General features: G+C 36.8%; 1 protein-coding gene across 1 annotated transcript; it reads left to right on the plus strand.

Annotated features, from left to right (window-relative positions):
• Positions 1-13,965: 13,965 nt before the first annotated feature.
• LOC127905828 (uncharacterized) lies at positions 13,966-21,063 on the plus strand. The gene is made up of 2 exons (XM_052456254.1): positions 13,966-17,216; positions 17,437-21,063. The coding sequence occupies exons 1-2, from the start codon at positions 13,966-13,968 to the stop codon at positions 20,876-20,878; spliced, it is 6,693 nt and encodes a 2,230-aa protein (XP_052312214.1). The 3' UTR covers positions 20,879-21,063.
• The last annotated feature ends 732 nt before the right edge of the window (positions 21,064-21,795 follow it).

The raw sequence follows: 21,795 nt of genomic DNA on the forward strand, positions 1-21,795 counted from the left end.
GGATAAAGAATATTACCTTTTTCATCTGATAATCGGTTTGACAAGAACATAAATATGTTTGTAATCCTTTCACTATCTGATTTATCGAGTTCTCCTAGATGTTGACCCTAATATTTAAACCCTTAAGGTAAGTTAATATTGAAACATTGTGATATGAGGAGTAGAGAGTTCATTTCATCAAATTATAAAGAACGGTGAAAATAATTGATTGAGGTTTTGGTATACATGGATTTATAGTACTCCTGTCTTGTAATTGATTCTAAGCTTCCTCTAAAAAACAGCTTTATGTTGATACGATAAAGATGTTGCCTTTTATTTTCTGCAATGGTTTTACAGTCTCCAACTTAGTGAACTTCCTTGTCGGGTATTAGGTATAAAGATATTGCATGTCATAAAGAAGAAATTTTACTTTCTTTAATTTTTTTTTTCTAAACTTAAAAGCCTTATGTTGTGGAAAACCTTGATGGGGTGTCCATTTTCGGGCCATTGCCTGATAGAACATGATCAACAAATACAATGATCTATTTGACGTTCCTAATTACTTGGCGTTTGCTGGTTGGCTACCTCTTTGTTTTGGGATATTTAAAATTATAATTATAGTTGTTTTTTAAAATGTTTTTCACTTAAAAATACATCAAAGTAATATATTTTTTATTTTAAAAAAATTATTTTTGATATCAGCGCATCAAAATGATATGAAAACACTAAAAAAGTATTAATTTAAAGTAAAGAAAAAAATAAAAAAAAATTAGTATACAATATAAAAGTGACCCTTCTTGACCAAAAAGTTTGGATGTCTCTCATGTAAATCACCTTCTTTTCTCTTGACCGAAAAACCCAGCTCTCTCCGTCTCTCCTTTCTATTTTAAATAAAAAAAATTTAAGTGTTAGCAAACCTCTATTTTGGTGGCAGTCCCAAATAGGGGTTAAGATCGAGAATAAATTAGGAAGCAAAATCAATAGAGTTGAGTTTTTTTAAAAGGTTTCAAGAAAAACAAGAATAATTAATTTAAGTTAGTTTTCTAATTTAATATATAAAGGTAAGTTAATCTTTTTATTATATTTAAAAATCTATGTTGATCCAGGATGTAAATAGTTATTTTTTAAAGTATAGTGGGTAAGTTAAAAAATTACCTACCTACCTACAGGATATTAAATATATTTCTTTATTTCTTTATTTTTACTAAAAATAACCTGTTATTTTATTTTTAAAATATTACTTTTTTTTATTTAGAGGGCGTTTGGGAGTGCTTTTCAAAACGCTTCTGAAAAAATTTGAAATTTTGTTTTTACTTTGAATTAATATGTTTTTGATGTTTTCAAATCATTTTGATGTGCTGATCTCAAAAATAATTTTTAAAAAATAAAAAAATATTATTGGCATACTTTGGAAAGGTTATATCTACTTTATTTTCAAAATCATTATTTTTTTATTATTTATGGTGGATTTTTTTATCTTTTCAAAATCATTATTCTTTTTAGATAATTTTTTAATCTATTTTTTTAAAGAAAAAACTTATAAAATTTTTTATAAGTTTTATGTAAAAAATAGAAAATTTTGAGCACATAAAATAAAAAATATCATAAAAATATATTTGAAAATCATACATGTAAAAAATTACATATTTACCGTCATCAAGGTATATTGTTTTGATATAATGCTAAAATATTGTCTACTAGTATTGTTAGTATATATATGTTTGATCTTTATCACTGGGAGAAGCATTAAACAAGTTTCCTTGGCTGGGTGACCGACCAAATTTCAAATACAAGACCATCAACTCATCAAGTAGCTAGGTCCCTTCGTTGACTTAAACTTATGTTAGGTATTGCGGTATAATGTATTTTATTTAAAAAAAAAATTAATTAAAAATATATTAAAATGAATTTTTTTAATTTTTTTTACTTTAAAATCATAAAAAATCTAAAAAACTATCAATTTAATTTTTTTTAAATTAAAAAATTAAAAAAAAATTTAAAAGTATATCAAAACATAAAAACAAACACTTAAAAAACAAGTGTGAGTGAGTTTTGGAAACGCGGCAATATTAATTAATTAATGGAAATTATATATATATATATATATATATATATATATATATATATATATATATATATATATATATATAAAGAAAATAAAGAAAATGAAGTTAGAGAATCAATTCTTCAGATAAAACCTTAATTAATGAAATTAAGTTACATCTTCTCCAAGGTGTAGCTACCGATTGAACTTTTTTTGGATTTGTTTGAAAATACGGTGTAAATCATATTTTTTAAAATTTTATTTTTGTTTAAAATAATTTTTTTAATGTTTTTCATATGATATCAAAAATAATTTTTTTAAAATAAAATAATTTTATTTTAATATATTTCTAAGAAAAAAACACTTTGAACGATTATTATTATTACAATTTCATAAACACCTGAATGTGCCTTTTCCTCAACTTTTGAGTCTGAGCAATGAAGGACTAATTTTTTTCATGAGCACATAATTGAGAGTTGAAATTGTTAGTAGTTAGTATTAAAAATGCAACAAAAATATAATGAATAATACCTCATGTTTTTTTTTCAGGACTTAAAAATAAAAAAATTCAAAATAAGTCCCAAATAGCATCTGTAATTTGTGAAAATATTCTAGTTTTTTAATTATTATTTTAACTGTATTACTTTACCATTTATTTAACTTTGTTAAAAAACTAAAAAAGCTCCAATAATTGAACTTTAGTTTTCGTATAATGACCGGCTGTAATTTGGTCAAAATAATATTTAAAGAAAACAGCCTTTTCCTCGACGTTTGAATTGGAGCGATGATTAAATTAATGGATTGAAGTGCAAGGGAAACAAAATGGAAATGAGAAATTGAGTGAGGGATAATGAATAAAAAATAAAGTAGTTTGTATACCTGTTTGTTTTTGCGTTTTAAAAATATTTTTAAAAAAATTTAAATTTTATTTATTTTTTTCTTTATTTTAAATTAATATTTTTTGGTGTTTTTAAATTATTTTGATGAACTGATGTTAAAAATAATTTTTTTTAAAAAAAAAATATTATTTAATATATTTTTAAGTAAAAAACACTTTAAAAAACAATTACAACCATACTGCTAAACACTTTCTTGACTCAAAATTCAGCAAGACCACAAATTATATATATGTATGCAAAATAATGCAGCACTAATGACTTTGCCTATTATATCTATATTTTCATGATCCAAAAGTCTTCATTGACGAGACTAGGAATGGGAACACCACAGTATTGATTTGCATCATAGTTAATTGGTGTTTCTTATCATGAAGAAAATTAATTAATCATATAAATAATAATTATATATATAGTCATTTGACAAGTGTTGATTAATTAATCAAATGATCGAGAATATATAATTAAGTCATAAATACAATTAAAATTATAGAGATTAAATGTCATAACCATTTTACTTTTCTCATCGTGGCAGGCAAGAACAGAAAGTAGTCAAACAGCGAAGTTACAAATAAACATCGTGGTAGGTTGCGACTGGCCAAGAGATGAGAAAACGAGAGACGGGCGAGCTTTTAAGGGTGAGAGAAATAGAACCCTAAACTCTTCATGTAGCTAATAACATGAACCAAAAGTCTTCATTGACGAGACTAAGTATAGGAACATGACAGTATTTGATTTCCTAACTGTTGAGTCCTAAATGGAATCAAGGGAGCATAATTAATGCATTAAACATTGAATGGGGAATTATTCCTTTTCAGACATCAATTTTATCTTTCTCATTTTTCTTACTACGGAGAATTTTGCCTAGAATTGTTTTTCATGCGATTGTTCATTCTAAAATGCAAAACTAAGAGTCTGTCGCTGAAGTTTCCTAAATATGCATGGTGGTGTAGAACCGCTCAGACTATTATTTTACAAGTTAGACTTGAAGGAATTTCAGCTTGCAAATTAAAGAAAATATTTAGTGAATGTTTAGGATTAACATTACTGAACCATTACCGGAAAACAGAGCAGGCTCCTAAACTGACAAAGATTAGAGTTTCAAGGTTCTTGCCCTCAAGATTACCAAGTTAGTGTAGGCCTAAAAGATCTTTCTTTCTCAGCATCAACAAGGGAAAACCAATCTTCATTCGGTCTGTCCTTTTCCTCCTTTACCTCCAAGTCTTCGAAACCCAGTAAGTGTTTCTGAATATGGAACTGCAGGTTGAATTATTCAATTGCAAATATTTCCATACAAGAATGTCTACGAACGTACGTGCTAATTATAATAACTTCCTTTGTAGCTCGTCTGATGGCAACTGTTCTTGGAGACTTCTACCCCTGGATGCCTAGTTTTTCTTGGTATCATTGCATTTTTGAAGTTTGGTTTTCCTTGCAATTTATTTTATGTTTCATTAGATATCTCTATATTGTAAGAAATATTTTTAAGTGGATCATATGCCATGCCATGTTTTTAAAATAATATTAATTGTATGTGTGTGTGTATATTATAAAATTTGGCTTTCCTAATATACAATGATATATTTGGTTTTGCAACTGTTTTGTGGTTGCAGTTGTTGGTTGTTTTTTAAAGTGTTTTTATTTGGAAATATATTAAAATAATAATTTTTATTTTTAAAAAAATTATTTTTAATATCAGCACATAAAAATAATATAAAAACACCAAAAAATATTAATTTAAAAAAAAATTTAATTTTTTTCAAAAATATTTTAAAACTACAAAAACATACAGGATATCATGGCTATTTTTACCTATCGAAGCAATCATGTAGGGTTAGATACATCCATTTATTGATAAATCTTTTCCAAAAGATGCAGACGCTAACAATCTTTGGGTACCAAATTTCAAATACAAGAGTGAGTGAGTATTGGAAACGCGGCAATAATAATTAATTTATGGAAAACATGGATATATATAGACAACGAAGTTCGAGAATCAAAATTTTCAGATAAAGCCTTAATTAATGAAATTAAGTTAGATCTTCTCCGATGTGTCTTTTTTATTTATTAGAATGTAAAAATATATTAAAAATAAAAAATATACAAGATTGGAAACTATCAAATTCAAAATAGAAAAATATACAAAAAAGAATAAGCTCCCTGACAAAACATCATTTTTAGTATTAAAAATGAAACAGAAACATGATATGAATAATAAAAAATAAAAAAGTTAAGTAAAATAAAATTGTGCAAAAAAATGTCCCACTAAATTGTTGTTTCTAGACGGATGGAAACCAAGGCAAAGTAATAATTACGGCAGCAAAATAATGTCTCGTTTTTCACGACCCAAAAAGTCTTTTTTAATTATCCAAAAGTTCCTATCAACTTTTTTTTTTTTTTAATTATCCAAAAGTTCCCATTGTCTGAAATCAGTTTCCTGTTTCCTGTTCTCCTTGAATGGCTGTGTAGATGGATCAGACAGACTCAATATTCTTGAAACACTACCCTTTCTTGGCATTTGATCCCTGTTCCTCTATCAATAGGTCTCTGCTATCAAATATTATTATTATAATATAAATCTGGTTGGCTATTCATCTTATCTTCTTGCTGGTGTTAACCTGATGTTCGTTGCATTTGTGAAGGAACTGTATTTGATTCTGTCTACAATTGTTTAAGAAAGAAGGATTTTGAAGTACTCTCCTCTTTTTATCTTCTTAACAATGATTAAGAATGTGTTTTATTTCCTCACTCTCGAGACCACGAATGGGAACACTACAGTATTGTTAGTTAACTGGTAATTTTTCTTATTATGCAAAAAATTCATTGATCTTTGTATTATTAAAACTAATTAAACAGTCATTTGATAAGTGTTAATCATGTTTAATTTCATAATATTTTGTTTTGAAAATACTTTTTTCGATCCCCTATCAATCCTTCAACATATCTACTTATCTACTCTGGTGTTTTTTTTTTTTAAATAAAATTAAAAAATGGCGAGTGTGGAGACAATAAAGGCACACATCAAGTTGTAAATTAAGCTCCAGGATTCAGCGCTACTAATTAGGCTAGAAGATTTCATAGTTGCAAACCAGGGGGGGATTTTTTTTTTTTTTCACTCCAAAGAAAGCTCGAAATGTTTATTCCTCGGGTGTTACTTTCTTTTCTTTTTTTTCTTTTAAGTTTTAATATTAACTAGAGAAATTTTTGAAAAAAAAATCATATAAAATAAAACCGTTTATCCAACACAATTGTGTCTGGATAGGTTTTTTAAGGAGAAAAATAATTTTAAAAGCATGTTATTTCCTACTTTGTTATGAAAATAGTTGACATCCATGTATCGGATGAGCTTTCTATATTAATTAAATAAAATGACCTATCCAGACAATATATAGACTATGAAGTTAGAGAATCAAATTTTCAGATAAAGCCTTAATTAATGAAATTAAGTTTGATCTTAATTCTCCGATGTGCCTTTAATTTAATCGGAGCAAAGAAAGACTAATTTGTTCATGAGCGCACATAATTGTTAGTATTAAAAAGGCAACAGAAACATAATATGAATAATAAAAAAAAAAGTAAAAAAAAAAATTGTGCAGAATAATGTCCCACTAATTAATTGTTGTTTCTAGACGGATGGAAACCAAGGCAAAGTAATAATTACGCCAAGCAATGACTTTGCACACATATATATAATATGTTTTTCACGACCCAAAAAGTCTTTTTTAATTATCCAATAGCTTTATTGAACAGTTTCTAGAAAACTGACAAACAACGGAGAATTAATGGAGGTTGAAGGTTCTTGCACTCAATTAGATGCTGTGGGATTGGTCGTCCTAAAAGGTCTTTCTCTTTCAGCATCAACAAGGGAGAACCACTCTTCATTTTGATGTCTGTCCTTGACCTCCAAGTCTTCGATCGGAACTTGGATGGAAACCAAGGCAAAGTAATAATTACGCCATGCAATGGAGCAGCACTAATGACTTTGCACAATTAAATATTACGTAAGTCATGTAACCTCCATCAAAATATAGAAAATCTAAAGTTTAGTATTGATGGTTCCATCATAGTATGGTTAAATCAACTCACATGAAAGGCCCAATGATATATGGGCTCCGAGAAAAAAAAAAAAAAAAAAACCTATGCACACAAAAACTCAAAAGAAGTCAATCTAGGAAAGTATAGCAAAATGCTTCCCTAGCTTCGCTCTAGGTTTAAGAGTATATAAATTTAAGAAAATATCAGACCTAATTTTTTGGAAAACAAAATCAGCGAATCTTTATTTATTAATTAGACGCAACTCAATATATACAAAGTGGAATTCTATTCATCCCTAATCTTACATCAAAATATTTTATGTCTTTTGTGTTTTCTTCTAGAAACAAAAATTAAGACTTGCACAGACTCTTTTATTTTTCGTGTTTGGAACAATAGTAATGTTAACTGGGCTTGTAATGAGGCTGAAGGAAGTAGAGGGGGTATTATTGCTCTTTGGGATGATACAAAATTTCAGGTTTCTTCTGTTGAATATGGTTACGGGTGGATTGGTCTGTATGGTCAGCATATGCAAAGTGGTTTTGTCTGTGCTGTTGTTGGTGTTTATGCCCCTTGTTCTCTGTCAGAAAAATGGGACCTCTGGAATAACTTGTGTATCCTCAGACATGCCTTCCCTATTCCGTGGTTGATGGTGGGAGATTTTAATGAGACTTTAAATCAGACCGATAGAAGCAGTGGCTATCTTCATATCCGGGGATCTTCCACTTTTAGGAATTTTCTAGATTCTTGTCAGCTTATTGAGTATCAACTAGTTGGAGGTTACTTCACTTGGTTTAGGAATCGCTTGATGAGCAAACTAGACCGTGCTTTCTCTGATGAATCCTTTCTTCTTCAGTTCTCCAATGTAATGCTCCATCGTCTACCTCGAGAAATGTCAGATCATTGCCCCCTGCTAGTGTCTGATTGCCTCCTAGAGAATGGTTATCGTCCTTTTAAATTTTTGGACTGTTGGCTTCAATTCCCTAACTTCAAAAACATTATTAGAGGCTTCTGGTTTGACGGGTGTACTGCACTCCCAGGACGCTTCAGATTTATTAAGAAGCTTAGCTTTGTAGCAGCTCAACTTCGGCAATGGAACAAAGATGCTTTTGGTGATCAGGAGCACAAGCTTCAGGTTGTGCTTTCCCAAATCGATGATCTAGAGAGAAAACAGGAGGCTGACTCTCTATGTCCCTCAGATCACCTGAAGCTTGAATCTCTTATAAGGGATAGATGGACCTATAGTAATAGAGTTGAATGCAAGTGGAGGCAGAGATCTAGACAGTTATGGTGCAAGCTAGGGGACCGTAATACCAGGTTTTTCCATTTGATAGCTAACTTCAGAAGAGCCAAATCTCAAATTATGATGATCAATCATAAGGGGTGTCATCACCCAATTTTGGGTGATTCCCCAAAATTCACTTTTTTTAAAAAATAAAAATCAAAAAAATAAAATAAAAGCTGGCAATGTGGAGAAAGCTGATCAAGAAAAATAGACAAAATAGGCAAAAATCAATCTGCAATTTTCGGAGGAAATTCAAGGCCTTTCGGCGCCCCATTGTGCCCAAAATCGGAGGAAAAAATGCAAATTCAAGGTCAAATTAAATGATTATTGGACAAATTTGCATAAAAATTAAGTCCAATAACATAATTAAATTTTTAATAGGCCAATTTGATTTAATCATAGGCCAAATTAAATTTTAATTATGTTTAAGAATTATTTTAGGTCCAAATGAAGGATTTAATTAAGTGCAAGGACTTAATTATACTTTAAATGGGTCAAATTAATTTTATTTGGGGCTTAATTGGTGAAAACTTAAGTTTGGGAGCCTAATTTGGGCTTAATGGAGAAGATTGGAATTTTAAGAGACCAAATTTAATTTTTACCAAGTTAATTGACAAAATCAGGGGTCAAATTGCAAGAAAATTGAAGTTTTGGGGCCAATTAGGGACTTAATTGAAGCAATTTGAAACCAAGGACCAAAACACAAAACGCGCGCAAGATGAAGGATTGATGTGAAATCTGGCACTTTGGCGCCAGTTTTTCATTTAAATGAAACGGCGCGTTTTGTGAAAAACGACGCCGTTTCATGCGTAAAAAAAAAAAAAAAAAAAAAAAAAGGGGCAGGACCAGGCGACGCGTCGCCTAGTACTGTTCATCTTCTTCTCCACTGAGCTGCCCGAGTGGCCAACTTCAAGCCTTGTCTGCTGCCTCGTTTGTACCCCAAATTCGACAAAGCATGCACCAACATGTCCAACTGAAACACCTTTATCCTCGAGAATGGTCCGGTCGGGTCGAAAAGGTTTGAAACGGCTTCGTTTATTGGCCCAAAGTGTGCACCTCGGGCAGTCTGCAAATTTGGCAGTTCGAGGTGCCCACTTTGAGCCAACGGTTTGGATCGCTCAGGTCGAATCAAGGGCTGATATTTTTCCCCCATTGAAGACAATATTGCCCTCTTTCCAGCCCTATAAATAGGAGCAATTTTCATGCTCAGGGAGAGGAAAAAAAACGAGCTCAAAGTTGGCCGAAAACCAGCCTTCTGCACCCATTTTTCTGCAAACAATCATTTTTTCTGCTTTCTCTCTCCACCGTGGCCTTCAGCCACCATCACCTTCATCACCTAGCTTCTCGCCATCATCCCCACCTCCAGTAGCCACAAAACCATCTCACGTGACAGTTGCACCACTTTTCTCTCTCTCTCCTCTGTAAAATCTCCTCCTCTGCCACCGGTACTACAGCAGCAGCGGCGACAGCAGAGCCAACAGCCACCACCTTGCCCAGAAGCTTTCACTCCTACCAGCAGCAGCCAGAGTAGCATCTCCTTCCCCAGTCACACCAACAGCTCCAGCCGTGAGCTTTCCTTCTCCTCTGCAGGAATCTGCTCCTTCTTCTTCCAGCCGTGAACAGTGCAAGCCGCCGGCCTCACCACCTTCAGTTACACCGTGTACCACCAGCTAGGCCGCCGACTCTCTCCACGCCAGGTAACTCGCCCCTCCCCTGCTACGCCTTCCTTTTCCTTTCACCGTGGCTGCATGCAGAATTCGTTTCTGCATGCAGCGGCTAATTAATTAGCCACTTGCTTGGGCCGGGCCGGTTCTGGCCCAGCCCGGAAAAAAAGAGAGAGGGACCTGTTGGGCCGAGACCGGCCCAACCCAAGGGTCCTGGACCGGACCAACTGTTTGGGCCGGACCGGCCCACAGATTTAATAAATTTAATTAATTATTATGTATTAAAAAAAAAAATCAAAAAAATTCAAAAAAAAATTCAAAAAAATTTCAAAAAATCATTTCAAAAAATTTGTGATTTTCTTAAATATTTTCCTACCAAGTTTGCTTAATATTGGGTTGTATACTTACATGATAAGATACAAGTCCGGTATTAAAATGCCCGGTTTTCTCAAAAATATTCAAAAAAAATTTATTGCATACGGCCAAGTCCTAAAGAATTTTCCAAGCATGTTTTCTTTTAAAAATAAAAAAAATTGCATCTTTCTCACGTTTTAAAAATCCAAAAAATGGATATCATAACTAGTTTATGATCATCTGTTAGGGTTTGGCCAAAATGTCAAAAACTTTTATTTCAACTTTTTTTTCTAGGATTCGAATGTAGACTTTAATATTTGTGGGGTGTAAAATTACACGATAAAGTACACTCTCGGGTATTAAAGATACAAGGTGTAAATAAAAGCAATTTTAAAAATTTAGACTTTAGAATGGTTAGGATTTAACCCAATGAGGTAGAGACTCCCTCATGAAGGGAGATCTGCCTTGAACCTTAGAAAAGACCAATAGAACTTCGACCTAGAAAGAATAATCAAACAAACAATGCAGCTTACCTTAGGTAGGGTGCACTGGGGGTGATGCGTCTTCCCCTTGCACAACCAGTCCCTTACTCAGACTCTCGCAGACCATAGGTTCCTAGTGACCATAATACTAGGTGGCGACTCCAAAGAACCAAGCAAAACACAAATAATAAATAATCGCCAGCGGACGCCGCGCGGATTTTGACGTGCGACAGAATGGCGACTCCACTGGGGACGCCTTGTTTGGTCGGACTAAGCTTTGTTTGTTTGTTTGTTTAATTATTTGTTTTGGTCTGTTTAAATGCACTCTTTCAGCACTTTTATTTCTTGCTCATACATAAATAATGTGTTCATGCATTTTAAATTCTTGCAAGATAACCCAACACTAGGATAGGAGGGGAGTAGCGGTCTGCCCCATGACTTTCAGTCGGGGTTCAGATTCGTGAAACATCCAACTATGAGCTGAGTGTTTACTTGGTGATAGCGGACACATAGTGCCCGAACCTTCCCTTGTAAACCCCTATACTGCCTTCACGTGAGGTGGTCACTGGGCAGTTCATAGACCTTTTTGAGACCAGCTAGAAAACATATCCCTCATATAATAACCTAGATTTTTTTTCTAAACTTTACAGGATTTTTTTTTGCTAAGACCATGACTTCCCTTACCTTTTCGGAATATGGGGAAAGATCTGAGATGATACAAGTAATTGAAGGGGATTGCCCAAGAACCAAGGTTGAGGAATTACCACACATAACCAAAGTGCATTATTCCGTAGACACCATAAAGAAGTTGGCCTCTCTTCTGGGATATATTGATGAGAATCTGTTTGAGAAGAAGTATGGAAGAATTGCTCATCTAATAAGAATGCCTGTTCAGATTTCAGCGGTCAAAGCCTTGATGCATTTCTGGGATCCAAGCTACAGATGTTTCACCTTCGGGGATATTGATATGACTCCTACTCTTGAGGAGTATGCTCAGATCTTAAGTTTTCCTAATAGCCCCTACAAAGTATACTTCAGACAAAGAATTGAGAATACAGTTACAGCAGTTGCCAAACTTCTACATTTGGATCAAGTTGATCGGTACAGGATACCCAATGGAGGTTTCAAGTGGAAGATGATCGAGAGTAAATTGAAGACAGATAAGGAAGAAGGGAAGTTAGGAGAAGAAAGATATCAGATAATTGCTTTTGCTATCTTTGGGTTGGTTCTGCTTCCTTCAGAAGCCGCCGGAATTATTAGCATTGAAGCTGCTAATGCCTTCCTCGAATTTGAAGAGGTAAAGAATAACCCTACTTCAGCTATCTTAGCTGAAACCTTCCTATCTCTAAACCATTGCAGATTACATGGGAAAGGGGCGATGCGATGCTGTATCCCTCTCTTATTCATGTGGATAGTAAGCCATTTGGAAGCATCAAAAGAAGTCTTCAATAATTTCTGGTGGTTTAACATGAGGCCTCTTGAGTTGATGTTAGCTGAAGAATGGAATGATTTGGATGAAAAGGCATGGGTAGAAAAATACCGAGAACTTCCCCAAACTAATTTCAGATGGAAAGCTCCTTGGGTAAGTGGTTCATCTTACCTCATGAGTTGTGGCGACAAGGCATGGGTTCCTTTGATTGGCTTAACTGGATATATCAGCTACTCACCCTCATTAGTAGCTAGACAGTTTGGAGGAGTACAACACGTGCCAAGAACTTGGGCGGTGGCCGAATATACCGGTCTGTTTAAAGAAGCTAGCTCTTTGGATATGTTAGACGCCATCAGAAATGACTGGAAGCAGCCTGTTTTGGTCTCTAAGGAAGAGCATAAAAAAGAGTTCTCTGTTAGCCCGGCATATTCAATATGGAGGAAGGGCAGTTCATCTAAGATACTTCAAAAAGCAAAAAAGCAAAGAAAAGCCCAAGATAAGTCGTCTGTGACGTTGGAGCTGAAAAGAAAAAGGGTCGACAATGAGGAAGACCTCCGAGAAGAGTTGGATAAGCTGAGGATTGAGCTCGGTAATAGTAAAAATCATCAAAGATTCCTGGAAGACCAACTTTTGAAAGAAGAAGAGATGAAGGCCTCTCTGGATCAACAGTTGAAGGAAAGAGATGAGCAGATTGTTAAGCTAAAGAAGAGCCAGCATGAAGCAAATCAGCAACTGAATGAGGGGAAGGCCAAGAATGACGAGTTGGTAAAAAAGAATGACGAGTTGGTAAAAAAGCTTGTAATGGTGGAGCATGAATTGGCGAGTCTAAAAAAGGCCTCGGAAAGTAGAAAGTCTGCCGACAAAGAAACAATAGCTTTTCTGAAGAAAGAAAGGGACCAGTATAAATTAAAATGGGAGGCTGGAAAAGAAAAGAACAGATTGGCTGATCTCGCCATTGAAGAAGAAAAAAGGGTAAGGACTCGATATCAGATGCAGGCTGAAGATGAGAGAGAAGCAAGAAGGGTAGCTGAGATAGAGGTGAAGGGATACCTGGATAAGATAAATGGTATGAGAAACCGAGTATCTGTGATACAAGCCGAGCTTGAGTCCCGAGAGGAAGAAGCAAAGGAAATGCAAGAGCAGTTTGAGGAGTGGCAAGACTATATCATCAGTTTTGATGCACAACTAAACACTAAGGTAGCCGAGCTTGATATAGAGAAGGAAGAATTACAAAGGGCCAGAAATCAGATTCAACAGTTGGAAAAGATGGTTCGAATTTTGGAGACAAACAATGAAACATTAGCCGCCAGCAATGGAACATTGCTTCAAGATAACACCGTGTTCCATTACAAGATTGAACAAACTGACAGGTTAATCGACATGGTGGCTAGAAAGGCAAATGAGCTACGAGCAAAGGCTACCAGGATTGCCAACAACCGCCATAGATACGAGGAATATTTGAATGAAGTTTCCTCTTTCATCAGGATTGTGGCTAATAGAGGGATATCATTTGAATGAAGACACTTTGTATGAACCACTTTGTACTATGTCTACTTTTGGAACTTTCATAATGTGTACGAAATTTAATCAATCAATGGAATTGGGTAAAACCTCTTTGTGAGTATCAGATATCGGATGTTACCTGTATTTGGCGAAGGAAGTCATGGATTAGCTCTTTAAATCCATATACATGCATTTGCATTCATGTTTATACATTCATTCATTATAACACACATGCATATGCCAGGTCAAAATATAGGTCCCCAAAGAACTTACCACACCCGACTTCGAGCAAGGAACATGGAAGATGAAGCACGTGCTTACCGTGAGGCTCATTTCCAAGAAGAGTTGGACTCTTTAAAGGACAGTGTGGCTCGCCTCACCGGCTTACTTGAGCAAGTACTAAGGAATACCTCGGGTGAAGGTCCTTCAACTAGGCCTGCTCCTCTCCCAACAAACCAACCTGAAGAGGTAATGGGAGAACATGCGCAGGAACCCCAACACAATCCAGTTTTCATGCAGTCGCCAACACCCGTACCACCTGTACCAACACCAGTACCAATTGTCATGGATGCATTCGTTAATGAGTCCCATAAAACTAAGCCATCTATGGATGTTGATCAAGACAAGATGGCAGCACTAGAGGCCAGGATTAGGGCCATTGAGGGAATAGACTTATATGACCCTGTGCGAGCTGTAGAAATGTGTCTAGTCCCTAATGTGGTGGTACCAAAGAAATTTCGAGTTCCGGAATTTATCAAATACACCGGCACTCAATGCCCTGTTACCCATCTCAAATCTTATTGCAACAAAATGGCAGAAGTAGTTCACGATGAAAAACTACTAATGCATTTCTTCCAAGACAGCTTGAGTGGAGCGGCATTGAGTTGGTATATGAGGTTAGATAATACTAGGATCCATACATGGAAGGACCTCGTGGATGCTTTCATCAAGCAATATAAATACAACATGGATATTGCTCCTGACAGAACCAGTTTGTCTAACTTGGAGAAAGGAGATAAAGAAAGCATAAGAGAGTATGCTCAAAGATGGAGAGATTTGGCAGCACAAGTCCACCCCCCTCTCTTGGAAAAGGAAATGGTTGCTCTGTTTGCTAACACACTAAAAGCGCCATACTATGAACACGTGATGGGTAGTTCGGCCCAACAATTCACGGATTCTGTGGCCGTGGCTGAACGAATAGAACAAGGAGTAAAGAGTGGAAGAATCTCTGCACCTGTGGAGAAAAGAGGTTTCGGAGTGAAGAAGAGAGAGATCGACCATGTCGAAAGTAGTTACAGAAGCAAGAAAGGCCCTTTCCAAACATATAACCCTCAATCCTCTTCACCCCAAGTTGCCAACACCAACTTCAACTTTCCAAGTCCAGCCAGAAAACTTGAACCCCAAAGCCACCAAGTAAAAAACCAAGCTGAAAGTTTCCCCAAAAGAAACTACCGAAGAACCTCAGAACAATTGCCTCCGTTACCGTTACCCCTAAATGAGATGTACCAAAAGCTGCTAAGTATTGGGCAAGTAATCCCTGTGCCTTTGATACCCCTCCAACCACCTTACCCCAGCTGGTATAAACCAGATCTCACTTGCGAATACCATGCCGGTATAGCTGGACACAGCATCCATACTTGCAATGCCTTCAAGAGAAAACTTTTGCAACTGATCAAAGCGGGCTGGATAGCATTTGAAGATGCCCCTAATGTCAATGCAAACCCTCTACCCAATCATGCTTCGGGTAGTGGGTTTGTAAACGTGTTAGAAGAGGGACACTCAAAAATCTTAAAGGTATCAATGGATAGGATCTACCAAATGATGATAGATGCAAGGTATGAAGAGGGTAGCGAGAAATGTTGTGAACTTCATAATGAAAAAGGCCACGTGATCAGCCATTGCGAGGGCTTTCATAAAAAAGTGATGCAAATGATGAGTCGAGGGATGCTGCGAATTGAGAAAGCAACAAATGAAGAGGTGTTCATGATGGAGGCATCAAAGAAAGAGGTGTGTCGAGTGCAATTCACTACCGGAAAGCCACCCAGATTGGTCTTGTCCAAACCAGTAGTGGAACATAAAGGGAACTATAGTGCTTTACCTCACAACTATGGGTACTCTTTCAAAAGCACTCCACAACCGCCTATCTTTCAAGCAGAAATTGGGGGTTTGACCCGTAGTGGCAGATGTTTCACCCCAGAAGAGTTGGAAAAACAAAGAAAGGCTAAGGGAAAAGAAGGGGCTGATGTAACTGAAGAAATAAACAAACCTGTCACGGAAGAGGAAACCAACGAATTCCTAAAGCTGATGAAACACAGTGAATATAGTGTTGTTGAACAGCTCAAGAAAACACCAGCCAGAATATCGTTATTTTCTCTGATTCTAAGCTCTGAGCCACATAGAAAGGCTTTACAAAAAGTACTGAATGAAGCATATGTTCCTCAAGACATCAATCAAGAAACCATGGAACATTTAGTGGGAAGAATCCAGGCCTCAAATTATATATACTTCACTGAAGATGAATTGAGTCCTGATGGTACTGGGCACAACAAGCCGTTATACATTACGGTGCGTTGCAAGGATATTCTGATCGGAAAGGTGCTCATTGACAATGGTTCTGCATTGAACGTCCTACCAATGCATATGTTGAAAGAAATGCTTGTCGATGAGTCACACATGAAGCCTAGCACCTTGATGGCGAGAGCATATGACGGTTCGCCAAGACCGATCATTGGGACCCTAGAAGTAGAGCTATATGTGGGGCCACAAATGTTCTTGATAACATTACAAGTAATGGACATTCATCCATCTTACAGCATACTATTAGGAAGGCCATGGATTCATACAGCTGGAGCAGTGACTTCTTCATTGCACCAATGTTTTAAGTATATCATGAACGGAATGCTTATAACTGTCAAGGCTGAAGAGACAGTTTCCATGATAAGAAATGTGGCCATACCTTTTATTGAAGCAGAAGATTGTAGAGATGGGAATATTCATGCTTTTGAAATTGTGAATGCAGAATGGGTTCCTGAAGGAACAGTGCTAAGAAAGCCTAAAATCCCAGAAACGGCAAAGATGGCTGCTAAGTACTTTTTAAAGAATGGGGCTCCTTATCAATGTAATCTTGAGACCAGAATGCCTAGCCTGATCAAGCCAAACTGTGCAAATCAAAGATTTGGGCTTGGATATAAGCCCAAGAAAGATGATTACAAGCGGGTCACTCAGGTTAAAAGAGAAGCAAGAATGGCGAGGATTGAAGGAAAAGAGCCAGAAGAAGAGGAATTTGTCATCCCACCACTCCGAGTGTCTTTCCCAAGGGCTGCAGAAGTGATTAGATCTGGCATAGTGGATCTTCACATCAATACCTTGGAGAGCCAAGAAGAAAAACGAATAGAGGAAGCGGATCTGGAGATAAAGGATGAGGTTTTGCCACATCTCTCCATTCACACCATTGATCAACCTCCTGCCAGATTTTTCGTGCGAAGATTGGCTGAAGGGGAGGTGTACCAGAACTGGAAGATGGAGCCTGCTCCTATTGTGTTTAAAAAGTAATTGTTCTTGTTTGATAATGCTCGGACTTGTTTGCCTTGTTTTGACTTGTGCTGATCTTGTCGGTATTTTTAGCTCATGATACCGCAAGAATTTTCTATGTTAACCAAACACTTTTGTTTTAATGAGATCATGCATTTTCTTGTGTCCAATCGCGTGTTTGCATTTTTTCTATCTTTTCACGAATCACTCTTACACGAGCACGCCTTACACTTTCAGGAATTCTGAAAGTTCCATCGATCTACAAAATCATTGCACTAAGAATAATTGGCCAAACTTTGATAATATGATTGCAATGGATGATGAAGAATGGGAAGAGGAAGATCTAAAAGAATTTACTAGGCTGGTAGAAAATTCAGAAAAATCCTGGGAACCGGCCAGTGAGAAACTAGAAGTCATTAACGTCGGAGATGAACAAGATAATAAGGAATTAAAGATTGGCACTCTTGTCACAACTGAAGAAAGAAATAGACTAGTCTCTCTATTACGCGAGTATGTAGATGTTTTTGCCTGGACTTATGCCGACATGCCTGGTCTAGATACTGACATAGTTGTACATAAGATTCCTTTAATCGAAGGGAGCAAGCCAATTAAGCAGAAAACCAGACGAATGCGCCCGGACATGTTACTCAAGGTAAAGTCCGAGATACGAAAACAGTGGGATGCAGGGTTTCTAGATGTAGTCCAATATCCACAATGGGTGGCTAATGTGGTCGTAGTCCCAAAAAAGGATGGGAAGATTCGGGTGTGTGTGGACTATAGAGATTTGAACAAGGCGAGCCCAAAAGATGATTTTCCTTTGCCCCATATAGACATTCTCGTTGATAATGCTGCAAGAAATGCTACATATTCTTTTATGGATGGATTCTCTGGTTATAATCAAATTAGAATGGCTGAAGAAGATAAAGAGAAGACCACTTTTGTCACACCATGGGGAACGTTTTGCTACAAAGTAATGCCATTTGGATTGAAGAATGCTGGAGTCACATATCAAAGAGCAATGGTTACCCTATTCCACGATTTGATGCACCAAGAAGTGGAAGTTTATGTGGATGACATACTTGCAAAATCAAAGAAAGAGGAAGATCATGTGCAAGTGTTAAGAAGACTATTTGAAAGGCTTCGAAAATTCCAGCTAAAGTTGAACCCTGCAAAATGCTCATTCGGGGTGAAGACAGGAAAATTATTGGGCTTCATTGTGAGTGGTCGAGGAATAGAAGTTGATCCTGATAAAGCTAAAGCTATCCAGGAGATGCCTGCTCCTAGAACAGAAAAGGAAGTACGAAGTTTTCTCGGGCGCCTGAATTACATAGCTCGATTTATATCCCAGTTGACGGTGACTTGTGAACCAATCTTTCGTTTGCTAAGAAAGAAAAATCCTGGAGTATGGGATGACGATCGTCAAGAAGCCTTTGATAAAATAAAGAGGTACTTGCAAAACCCACCATTACTAGTACCGCCAACACCGGGGAGGCCTTTGATCCTGTACTTGACAGTAACAGAAACAGCTATGGGCTGCGTGTTGGGACAACATGATGAGTCAGGAAGGAAAGAGCAAGCTATCTACTACTTGAGTAAAAAATTCAATGACTGTGAGTCGAGATATACAACAATTGAGAGGTTGTGTTGTGCCTTGGTTTGGAGTGCAAAAAGACTCCGGCAGTATATGCTATACTACACAACCTGGTTGATTTCAAAATTAGATCCGCTCAAGTATATTTGTGAAAAGCCTTATCTGTCAAGTAGAATAGCAAGGTGGCAAGTGTTGTTGGCAGAATATGACATTGTCTTTATGACAAGAAAAGCTGTAAAAGGAAGCATAATTGCCGATCATCTCGCAGATCATGCCATGGAAAACTACGAGCCGCTAAACTTTGACCTCCCAGATGAAGATGTGATAGTAGTCGAAGATGAAAATGGGGAAAACGATCAGTGGACCCTCTACTTTGATGGGGCAGTAAATGTATCGGGGAATGGAGCTGGAGCTGTAGTGATTTCCCCGGAAAATAAGCAGTATCCCGTTTCAACAAGGTTACTGTTTGAATGTACCAATAACACTGCCGAGTACGAAGCCTGCATCATTGGCCTGGAGGCTGCTCTAGAACTTAAGGCCAATAAGCTCGAGGTCTTTGGGGATTCCTTACTAATCATCTGCCAAGTCAAAGGTGAATGGCAAACCAAGGATGAGAAGTTGAAGTTGTATCAAAGTTATCTCTTGAAGTTAGCCGATGAATTTGAAGAAATCAAATTCACCCATGTAAGTAGAGATAAGAATCAGTTTGCTGATGCCTTAGCAACCTTAGCTTCGATGACACAAGTTGATGCTAAAAGCAGGATACAACCAATAAATATCGAGGCCAGAAGCTTTCAAGCTCATTGTTACTTCATTGAAGAATCTCCAGATGGGAAACCATGGTACAATGATATCAAAGAGTTTCTCCAGCATCGAGAATATCCTGAAGGGATTTCCAAGACAGATAAAAAGACTTTGAGAAGAATGACTATGGGTTTTTACTTGGATGGGGAAATCTTATATAAAAGGTCATTTGATGGGACTCTGCTCAGATGTTTGAATGAAAATGAGATTGAACAAGCATTAAAAGAAGTCCATGAGGGGATCTGCGCTACACATGCTAATGGGCATACAATGGCGAAACAAATTCAAAGGGCTGGATACTTCTGGTTGACCATGGAGAGAGATTGTGTAGACTATGTGAGAAAATGCCATAAGTGTCAAATATATGGCGACAAGATAAATGCGCCTCCGGCACCTCTGTTCAATGTGATCTCGCCTTGGCCTTTTGATATGTGGGGTTTGGATGTCATAGGGCCAATCAACCCCAAAGCAAGCAATGGGCATAGATTCATTTTGGTGGCCATTGACTACTTCACCAAATGGGTAGAAGCCAGCTCTTATGCCCATGTAACACAGAAAGCAGTCAAGAGATTTATTGAAAAGGATTTGGTCTGTCGTTATGGTCTGCCGGCAAGATTGGTAACCGACAACGCCCAGAACTTTAATGGGAAGCTGATTGACGAATTGTGCACCAAATGGAAGATTAAGCACCTCAACTCTTCCCCTTATAGACCAAAGATGAATGGGGCAGTCGAAGCAGCTAACAAGAATCTCAAGAAGATTATCCAGAAAATGGTGATCACCTACAAAGATTGGCATGAGATGCTCCCATATGCACTTCATGCGTACCGTACCACTGTTAGAACTTCGACAAATGCCACCCCATACTCTTTAGTGTATGGAATGGAGGCGGTTGTGCCCTTGGAAATAGAAATCCCATCACTACGGATCCTGAAGGATGCAGGACTGGACGAATCAGAATGGGCAAGGTCAAGATTTGAGCAGCTAAACTTGATCGATGAGAGAAGACTAGCAGCTATTTGCCATCACCAGTTATACCAAAGCAGAATAGCCAAAGCTTACAACAAGAAGGTCAAACCAAGGGTGTTCGAGGAAGGAGATCTGGTGTTAAGGAAGATCTCACTAGCGTCAGGAGAAGATCAAAGTAAGTGGGCACCAAACTACGAAGGGCCATATGTGGTGAAAAAGGCCTTTTCTGGAGGGGCTTTAATTCTGACCAATATGGATGGAAGGGATCTACCAAGGCCTGTAAACTCAGATGTTGTAAAGAAGTACTATGCCTGATGTACTTACCTATATCAATCAATAAAATTGAAGTTTGGCCAAGATTTCTTTAGTGTATTCCCCCCTAAAAAATTTTATGCATGATCTCGTGTTTCAATAAAGATTTTTGGGAATTCAAAGTGTTAGTACAAAACTAGAGTCAAATTGATGTTTGTTCAAACAAATAAGTTCTGAGAATTCAGATGACATCCTGACACTCGAAAAAAAAAACCCGAAAGACAACCCAAGCACCATGAAGTGACTCTAAAGCTGAGTTTTATTTGCATGAATAATGAGAAATCACTCTGCATACTCGCATGAAAGCAAGGCTTATCGATCCTAAATGCATGCATTTGAGATGAAGAAAGGCCATCTTTGATAATCCTTTCACAAGGCTGAAATATATCCTTTGCAGTCCCCTTTTGAGCTTAATGCATTTTTCTTGAAATAACCTTGACTAGGATCACCCTACACTGGGGGGCAAGTGCCAAAAATCCTTAATGATTGAAAGTGCCCAAACAATACTGGGGGGCATGAAAAACCTCAACGATTGAAAGTGCCCATACAAAGCTGGGGGGCATGAAGAAAAATCCAAAGGATTCAAAATTTTTGAGCAAAAACAAAAAAAGAGAGTCAATGCAATGATGCTCAAGACCAAATGAAGAAAACAAAAAAATGAGAAAGAGCCCAAGCCCAGCATTGGGGGGCACCGTGGACCATTTTACAAATCAAATCCGTGGACCATTTTACAAATCAAATCCAGGGTCTAGAAATGTATGAACAAAAAAGTTTGGGATATAAGCACTAGTGATCCTTAGTCTCAAAGTCCCTTAAACACCTTTTGAGTCTAAATACCATCTTTTCATAGCCAAGAGCCCAAGCCTACATTACGTGCCTAATCAAGCCCTTTCTGATCAAAGGCAAGCAATCTGGATCGG

The sequence above is a fragment of the Populus trichocarpa genome, chromosome 10, assembly GCF_000002775.5.
Source record: "Populus trichocarpa isolate Nisqually-1 chromosome 10, P.trichocarpa_v4.1, whole genome shotgun sequence".
Taxonomy (NCBI): Eukaryota; Viridiplantae; Streptophyta; class Magnoliopsida; order Malpighiales; family Salicaceae; genus Populus; species Populus trichocarpa.